Below are 9,925 nucleotides of genomic sequence, written 5' to 3' on the forward strand. Positions count from 1 at the left end.
TTCATTCTTCTAGCCCTTGAAACAGTCTTATAAGGCAATTCATTCGCCCATGGAAATATTCCACAAGATTGCCTTCCTATCAAGATGACATAGATTATTTATTAAAATACTTGGAATTTTTTTTGCTACTTTGGTAATGGATAAGCAAATGGATGACTATGTGAAAAATTGATTCTAAAAGTTCTGTTTTCTAATTTATTGTCCATCTACTAAGTCCTGAATGACGCTATGCTGTTATCTTATTCACTCCCTACTCTGTTCTGCTGGTTACATTGCTTCTCTCAGCAGACATTTTAAGCACCCACTGAGTCCTTGGGGAAGGCTCAGTGAATACAGAGATCAAGAAGACACCGCCACAAATTCTTGGGAAGCTCATCACCTAGCTAAGGAAATGAGAAAATAAATGGATAAATTAGAATTCAGTATGTTTACACATTTGAGAGTTATGGGAAACCAGCTGAACTAAGCAAGTCTACAAACTGTGGTCCACATTCAAAGCGGGGCAGGAATGATGACTTTGACTTGGCCTATAGGGGTTTTTACTCTGGTTTACTACAAAACCAATCAACAAGCCATGCAGACTGACACAAGATCAATGTGTCATAAGTAGACCCTATAACCTGCTTATAAACAGTTCTATGTCTCCTGTGGTACCAGATGTGATTTCTAAGATTTTTTTTTTTATCAGTGATTTGTAGTATTTGACTATTTCCCTCTTGAAACTGAGCCAGTGCCGTGTTTGTATCCAAAGCCCATGCTTTCAGAGTTCCCAGAGACTTTAGAGTTTAGCATTGCCTGAGCATTGGGTGGTCAGAAAAGAAAGCAATGACTTTAATACTAACCAAACCACTACTACCACCACCTCCCAGCCCAGTGACACATCTGAATGGAGTGAGCAATTCTGTGGGGTCTCCAGGCTTGAGAGATCCTCTCTCTGAAGTCTTATGTGAACTCCTCCAGTCTGGAAGCATGGCTGCCTTGGTACATTTCCTGCATACATATTTTGCATACAGAACACTTTTTGTTTGTGGGCACAATGCATTTAGGCAGAATACCTTTTAATTTCTTTTTGTGGCAAATTATATTCAGAATGCCATGTTTATTTGGGTGCTTAAGTGTTTACTGGGAAGCTGGATCCTTTATCTCCCTCACCAGAATGTAGGCTTGACAAGGGCTCTGCTCACCACTATAAACCTTTGTCCTGAGAAATGTCAGCAGTGTGAAGAATCAATAGATGTGTGCCAAATGACTGCATGGATAATTAATTTACGGTAACTAAACTGCTTAAAGCGATCACATGTCTTTCATTTCCAGTATATTGCATACATGAAGAACAAGATAGAGCAATACAGAAAAGGAGAAGACTACCTCAAGTCCATGTCAAGTGACCTGTCTTGTCAACTGACGGCTCATCAGAGTAAGTGATGTGTTAGGGGTGATCTGAACATATAAAAAAATTTTTTGTTTATTTAAATAAATTTTACTGACTTGCATACAATAAAATGAACCCATCAAAGTTCAAAAAGTTTTGATAAATGTATGTACCACTGTAACCACTGCCACTTCAACCAAGATAGAGAACATTTTATCCCTGAAAAATTCTCTTATGTCCCTTGGTAGTTGGTTTCCCACTCTACCTCCAGTGCCTGGAAACAATTGATCTGCTTTCTTTCTTTCTTTTAAGGTTTTATTTTTTTATTTTAGAGAGAGAGAGAGAGAGCACAAGAGCAGGGGGAAGAGCAGAGAGGGAAGGAAAGGAAGGGGGAAAGAATCTCAAGCAGACTCCACACTGAGAATGGAGCCTGATGTAGGGGCTCAGTCTCACACCCTGAGATCATGACCTGAGCCAAAACCAAGAGTTGAAGCTTAACCAGCTGAGCTACCCATGTGCCCCTGATCTGCTTTCTGTCACTAAGGATTAGATACAAATGGAATGATGGAATACTCACCTTTTTGTACCTGGATTCTTGCACTCAGGAGACTTTTTTTTAGATCCATTCATGTTGTTGCACGTATCATTGCTTTGTTGCTTTTTATAGCTGTATGGTAGTATTCCATTATGTAGCTGTACCGTATTTTGTTTACCCATCCACCATTTGAAGGACATTTGGATTGTTTCCAGTTTTTTGGTTACTATTTGCTTACATGTATTTTTGTGAATATTTGTTTTCATTTCTCTTGGGTAAATACTGAGGAGTGGAATTGCTGGGGTGTATGGTTAGTATATGTTTAACTTTATAAGAAACAGCCAAAACAGTTTGCCAGAGTAGGTGTGCAAATTGCTCATCCCACTAGCAATGGGATACTCCACATCCTCACCATTTAAAATTGTCCAAACACTTAAAAATTGTTAACATTTAAGCCATTTTATAATGGTATTTCATTGTGATTTTTAGTTGCATTTCTCTGATGACTGATGCTGTTTTCATGTGCTTTTTGGCTGCTTTTATCTCATCCTTTATGGAGTGTCTTGAACCTATTATCTATTGCAGCATAACAAATATTACAGATCATTTACTTTGCTCCTAAATTGGTCATTTGGTCGGAGCCTGGTGGATACCACTCGTGTCTGCTCCACATGACATCAGCTGGGGCAACTTGATGGCTGGGGGTAACTCAGCAGCTGAGGACTGGAGTCATCCGAAGACACACCTACTGAGTGTGACTGGTGTTGCTGTTGGCTCACAGCCAGAGTCTCCATGTAGTTGCTTGGCCTGCTGTGTTCCAAAAGCTTACATCCCAGGTACAAGGGGAGGGGACATAGAAGCTACCGCTAATGGGAGGGGCATCAGCATCACGTTGTGGGAAGAGCATGTGGGATGGAGTATATTGTGGGGCCATCTCTGGAAAATACAGTCTGCCACATTTCTGTCCAAATCTTTGGCTCATTACTTTGAGTTATTTGTGTTGTCAAAATCTTTATGTATTCTGGAAATGAATCCTTTTTCAATATGAGGCTTGACTTCTCATTTTCTTAATATTGTCTTGAAGAGCAAAAGTTTTTCCTGTGGAAAAGTCACTTTATCGATTTCATCTTTTAAGGGTAGTACTTTTTGTGTCCTAAGACATTTTTGCCTAAGCCAAGTTCTCAAAGATTTTCTCCTATGTTTTCTTTTTAAGTTTTTAGTTTTAGCTTTTATGTCTAGTTCTCCAATTCATTTTTTTAAGATTTTTTTAAATTTATTTATTCATGAGAGACAGAGAGAGAGAGAGGAGAGAGGCAGAGGGAGAAGCAGGCTTCCCGCTGAGCAGGGAGCCCGATGTGGGACTCGATCCCAGGACCCTGGGGTCATGACCTGAGCCGAGGGCAGACGCTTAACCATCTGAGCCACCCAGGCGCCCCTCCAATTCATTTTAAGCTCACATTTTTGTACGGTGTGAAGTAAGAGTTGAATTTCATGTTTCCTCTTATGTATATCCAGTTGTTCTAGCATCATTTTTGAAAAGCCTATCTTTTTAGCATTGTACTACCCGAACTTTTTCAAAAATCAATTTTATAAGTCTGTTCCTTATTCTAACTTTATACAAATACCACACTGTCCTGATTACTGTAGTTTCACGTTCAGCCTGGAAATCAGGTAGCATAAGTTCTCCATGTTTGTGCTTCTCTCTCAGAATGATTTTGGCTATTATAGGTCCCTTGATTTTCATACAAGTTTTAAAGTCAGCTTATTAATCTATAATTGCATACCTGCTGGGATCTTAATTGGGTTTGTGTTGAATCTGTAAATCAGTTTGAGAATTGACATCTTAACAAAATTAAGTCTTCCAATCCAAGAACACAGTATACATCTCCACTTATTTAGAACTTATTTTTCTTAGCAAGATTTTGCGGTTTTAGGTGCTGTATTAGGGGTCCTCAAGACCATCCTTAGGCTCACTGATCAGCTAGGATTCACCAGGCTCAAGTTGTTATTACACTGAAAGATACAGAGTAAAATCAGCAAAGGGAAAAGGTGCATGGGGCAAGTGTGGAGGAAACCAGATGCAAAATTGCAGGTGCTGTCACCCAGTGTAGTTGCACAGATGCACTTAATTTCCCTAGGAATGATGCGTGACAAAACCTGCAGACTGGTGCCAAGCAGGGGCACCCGGGCTTGGGCATCCAAGATACTTATTGGAAGCTGTTGGTCATGAAAATGTGCAGTGCCTGTGGGGTTTCTCTTTTATGCTGTTAGGATGGTAAATTGCACCAATTCATTTTTGAATGTTAAACCAATCTGCTGAGATAAAACCCGCTTGTTCAAAAGCTATTATTGTTTTTATATATTGCTGGATTCAATTTGCTAATCTTTGTACAGATTTTTGTGTCTGTGTGCAAACCTGCCTTGTTCTGCTTGCACTTGGGTCTGGAAATTGCCTCCTGCAGAAAGCCGAGTGATCATAAGGTTTGCCTCATTTGTCACCCTTCTTTCAGGTATCCCATTTTGTGCTGCCCATTCTCCAGTACCTGCAAACTGGATATTAAAACAGATGTATTTGGGGAGCCTGCTTGGCTCAGTCGGAAGAGCATGTGACTCTTGATCTCAGGGATGTGAGTTCAAGCTCCATATTGGGCATGAAGCCTACTAAAAAAAATAAATAATAAAATATTTAATATATTTCCTCCTTGTTTACAGTGGGAAGGCAAGTCTGATCCAGTTATTCTGTCATTTTGGAAGTAGAAAGTTTTAGATAAACACAATTTTTGAATAACAGACTTACTTTCATAAAAATTTTCACATTATTTCTGTAACCTTTGCATTTTAAAAATCTTTTATTTTAGCACAGTATTTGGATTTGTGGGCTGAATTTCAGACTACAGTTAAGGTGAGCTTTTTTTGTTTTTCCTCCATAAATATAACATTCCTAAAAATATTCACCTACCTAGTAAGTGTGTGTGTGTGTGTGTACACGTGCACCTGCACAAGGTAGGAGGTCAGGATTGAGGGGGGAGTGACAGTGTTAGTACAACCATCATATCTTCACACACGTGTGCTTTGTATTGTTAAAAAACCAAAGTTCAACTGAGTAAATTTTAAATATCTTATTGGCTTTATTCAATGATTCATGAATCAGGCAGCATCCAAGCTAGCAGATTAAAAGGTGCTCTGAAGAGCTATACAAAACAGAGGACTTTTATAGGCAGAAGGGAGCAGGAACCCAGAAGTTATACTAAGCACAAAAAGCAGGTTGGTTATTGCAGATTACGTTCCTTTAGGGGATGGCAGGGATTATTAGGCAGATGACCTAACTAGTGCTGATTAGGTGATTCCTGACTGACTGGTGTAACATTCCATTTCTGAGAGAGCCAAAACTGTAATTAAATCAATTCTGTTTGGTGATGTGAGGCTTAGCCTCAGTGACTCCATTTGGAACTGTTGTCTTATTTTTAGTGGTGCCAAATGTCACTATGAAATCTTAACCCTTTGGGAGATTGTCTTCCTACTCTACCAATTTGGTTAAGGAGAATGACATCTCGCCCCCACCTGCAAACACAAATTGAACACACACTATTTTTAGGACAAAGTTGTCAGGTCTGAAGTCCATCTGTCCTCCATGTTTTACCAGCCCTGCTCCTTCTCCACCACTCCCTACTATAAAGTCTGGTAGGCTGGAGTTTAAATCCTGGCTTTGCCACTTTCTGAGTATTTAAAGTTTACATATGATCCTGGCTCTTAGCCTTTAACCTTTTTCAGAAGAAGCTACTGAGGTTCAGAGTTTCAGTAACTTTGCCCAAGACCAAACAGTTAATGAACTTATGGGGATTTAAACCTCAGATCCAGCTTGGTTCCCAAGTTTTTTCTCTTCAGCTGTAAGCCATGCTGAATATGCTGTGCAGTTCCGTGCGGCTCTGAAGGTGAGCTGGCTTCTTATGCCCTCACTGCCACCACCACCATCCTACCCAGTTCAAAGTTAAGAGTTCAGTGAGCATTCCATTAAATTATCTCATTTGCTAATCCATTTTTCTGAGATCTTCTACATTGTGAATGTGCTATGGACATTTATTTTGCATGAATAGTACCAATTTTGCATATATATTTTTGTCTTGGATATGATTCACTCAGAATGTTTTTACTTATCTGGAATTTATATTCGCACACCCCAAAATATTATTTTTTAAAGGAACTGGTAAACAGCGGCGATGAGATTTTGCAAGAAATAAAAAACCTGATAGAGAAGCTGAAGGAAAGAGATGAAAACATTGAGCGTATCAGCACTTGGCTACAAGGGAATCTTGAAGAGCTGCATTTTCTTATGGAACAGGAATCAGAAATAGACCTCCATAGTAAGTAACATCTCAAAAGCTTTGGATTACAAAGAACCTCTTGTTATTTTACTGTAACCAGTAATATCAAAAAGGCATTTTAAAAAACCTAACCAAATCACATAATTATCCCTAATAATCCATCCCCAATTTATGTCACATTCACCTAAACATTGCTTCTCATTTGTGGGGTCAAACGTGGTAATGCAACAGTGTTGGACAAATCTCCCTTCCACCTACATGAGTTTTCTAAATAATCGAATCTTAATTTTTCTGATTTTTTGAAGCTTATTTTAAACATTTCCAAAGAAGTCTTTTTAAATCCTTTTATACACTTCCTTATCTTCGTAAACAGAAGATATGTCATGTTACACATGAGGGTGACAGAACTCTGTCCAGGTTCTGGCTGTGGTGGGAAGAGGAGGTCAATTCCTGCACAGGTACAGCCCAGAGAAGCCAGGGGTGGAATCTCTGGGGAAGGCGGGCTGGTGGCAGCAGAAAGGACTGGGGAAAGGGGGAGAATGGAGTGTAGGAGAGAGTGGTAAAATGAAAGCATCACCTAGTAAGGTTATTGAGTTTTCATTTTAAAGAATGTCACCATTAGATAAGCAATTTTAAAGGTGAGTTGTAGAAAGTGAAATGAGATAGTGATAGGACTGAAAAAATTCCAGTATTTGGTGAAACCAATGTTCTGAGGGTATTGCTTGACAAAAGAAATAATGTTTTCGTGACCAATGAAGACTCTTGTGGATAAACTCTCTTATCAGCCAAAAAGCTGTTTTTGTGGTGCTACTCAAGCCTGGTGATAGTTATCATGTGTAAGTGCATAGCAGGTCCCTGGTGGGCCCTGGTCACTTGGCACAATTGTCTTTGGTAAGTCAGACCATGCCCAGCAACTGTAGATCAAGCAGAATTTTAAGAGCTAAATCACCTCAAAGTGTCAATTGCACTTTTTTTCACATGAGCGAGTCCTCCATTTTTGTCTGAAACCTGGTGGAATCTTTTATGTTGGAACAGATTTAAATAGACGATATTGAAAAGCTAAGCCCACTGAGTAATACCATATTCCTCCCCCCCTTTTTTTTTACGTATTTTGAGGATGGTCTTATATGGAAAGTAGAGAACTGTAGTGTGGAAATAAAGACCAACTACATGCAAACAAGCTAAGGCATAAAGCTTGGTATAGCAAGGGAGTACAAGTCACCATCCCTTGCTTTGGGCAGAGATCCAAAGGCAGGCAGGGGATGGGAAAGGTTTACTGTGAAAGAAAAGGGAAGGTGTCAGCTGTGCTGTGATTGGAGGTTGTTGGCATGGGGAGCCTGGGTACAGCTTACTAGGAGCAGGACATCCTATGTGATTAGTAAGCATATTTGGCTTTCTCTGGTTGCTCCAAGGTTAGAAGGGTCAAAAAGTAGGGAAGATAGTGGTCATTTGCAGAGTTTGTGGGTCAGAGAACTCCTCAGGCTGTAGTTTTCCCACTCCTGGTATAGTGGGAAAATCAGTTATCAAACAAATGTATGTAAAAATCCCTATAACAAGGGATTTTTACAGGTGGACCAAAAGAACTATGAGAGAACCTAACCAGGAAAGAGACTTGACCCTAGTTAAGGAATGGGGAAGAGGTCTCTGAAGGACCAGAAATGGAGCTGAGATCACAAGAAAGGTTTCTGGCTTCTCTAACTAACTCCACTTATTTCTGCTCCCGGAACACTGGCACTATGTGGCCTTTGAAGGTGAGTGGGCCTGGGCTCAGATCTTGGCTCTGCGTCTTACGTGTTATTTAACCTCTACTCCCCAGTTACCCTGGTTGTAAAATATGGATAGTTAACAGCAAGTTACAAAGCATCAGACCCAAATTAGGCACTCCTCAGATCGCTTGAAATCTTGCGCCCTCCTGTGGGAGGTGATAGTCAGCCTCGGCTCCTTGGATTACTTGACCATCTCTGAGCCACCTGTAATCTAGCTTTTGGGTTTTCCCTATTGAATGGCTGCTCTCAGGGATGGGACTTCTAGAGAAGCCCTTGATCTCTTCCAGCTCAACAGCCCTTGCCTGTCCTCTTCTGGACATCATCTGTCACTGCAGCCATGCAGGTCCTGGCCCTCTCCTTCGGGAACACTGCACCAGCTCCAGAAACACATGGGGCACCTTTGAGCCTGACACAAGAACGAATGCTGCAGTTACTAAGTTGAATAAGACCTGGTCCCTGAACCTCGAAGTGCATACACTGTGAGAACAAACAAGGAAATAGCGGATTCAAATACAAGGGACTCCTTCTAGTGAGTGGCTATGAGAGGGTAAAGAGAGGCATCTCTAAGTCTTTTTTGGGTGTTAGGAATACATAGGGATGTCTTCCTGAAAGGGCAGTAGACGTGCTCTGGCCGAGGACTGCGATAGCATGGCTGAGTGGGTATCTGATGGGGGTTCCGAATGGCACGTGTGGAGGACAGGCTTGTCACAACTTAAAATGCCAGACTTCATCTTGCATTAACATTCCTTCTTGCAAATAAAAGGTAAACAAGTTAATTCTTAAGGTGTATTCCTAAATCAAATAGTAACTGAGTATAGATTATTTTTTAAAAAGTATTAAAAATAACTTTTAAAATTCTAAAAGTCCCCAAGTCTTATATAACTTAAGTTACAGATAAATAATTTGTGTATTAACCAAACATTTTCACTTGATATGTGTGCTAAAGAAGACTTTTTTTTAAGCTGAGGGATATTTTAAAAGAAATACCAAATTTGTATACACTGTCACTTATCTTTTTGTTATGGTGATAAAAAGGACTTGATAGTTATAGTTTGATCATTTAATTCTGGAAAAGAAACATTAAAGCAGAATCAAAATTTCAGTAAGAAATAACTTTAAAAATCATTTGCTGAAAAATTTTCAAAAGGTCTCTTGGAAAAATTAAGGAAGAGTTTAGGCCATACTCTCAAGTATTAGAATCAGTTTAAAAAATCCTTCTGCTCAGCCTGTACCCTAGACCAATTCTGAATCTCTCGGGGCAGACCCAGGCATGTTTTAGGCCTCTCTCCAGTGGGCTCCAATGGGCAGCCAAATCTTGCAAACCAACAGTTTTAGACAAATATATAACCAACCATGTAGTTGTTAAATTTATCAACTGACCCAAATTAATAAAAATATTTTGACCTTTAAATTACCTATCCAGCACTGCTTAGCAAATAATTACCACACACTATAGCAGAGTTGTAATGGCCGATAAGGATCTAAGTAAAAACTGAACAAAGTTGAGTAGGGCGATTTGTTTATATTTTTAATGATCACGATTTAACAGATCATTTAGTAACATTGGCAACCATAGTTGCTATGAATTGTTCTGGTCTTGTTCTTAAAGCAAATTAAAAACGCAGATATATGTTTAAGTACTCCTGAAACTCTGCATTTGAAGAATTATAATTACTTGCATATGCATTTTTCTGCTAGAACAGATCAGAGAAGATAACTGTTAAAATGGCTCCAAATGTACAGGGACAGATATGATCCTGGTAATCAGATACATGGCTCCCTACGCTTCCCTTCCCCTCCCCATACCGAGTCCCATACTATACAATTGTCCAATTGAGGATTCTTTGGGAAATTTAGAATTTTAATGTACACTAATAACAACCCAAACTTGTGTGACATACACAGAATTTTCACATTTTTACTCCTACAG

General features: G+C 39.6%; 1 protein-coding gene across 5 annotated transcripts in view; it reads left to right on the forward strand.

Annotated features, from left to right (window-relative positions):
• Positions 1-9,925, forward strand: part of CCDC175 (coiled-coil domain containing 175) — a 72,392-nt gene that overhangs the window by 61,126 nt on the left and 1,341 nt on the right. For all 5 annotated transcript variants that reach the window (XM_035728156.1, XM_035728158.1, XM_035728157.1 and 2 more), the window contains 3 exons: positions 1,315-1,417; positions 4,766-4,809; positions 6,106-6,268. In XM_035728156.1, coding sequence (XP_035584049.1) covers positions 1,315-1,417; positions 4,766-4,809; positions 6,106-6,268 — 310 coding nt within the window. The remainder of the gene's footprint in view (positions 1-1,314; positions 1,418-4,765; positions 4,810-6,105; positions 6,269-9,925) is intronic.

This window comes from Zalophus californianus, chromosome 6, assembly GCF_009762305.2.
Source record: "Zalophus californianus isolate mZalCal1 chromosome 6, mZalCal1.pri.v2, whole genome shotgun sequence".
Taxonomy (NCBI): domain Eukaryota; kingdom Metazoa; phylum Chordata; class Mammalia; order Carnivora; family Otariidae; genus Zalophus; species Zalophus californianus.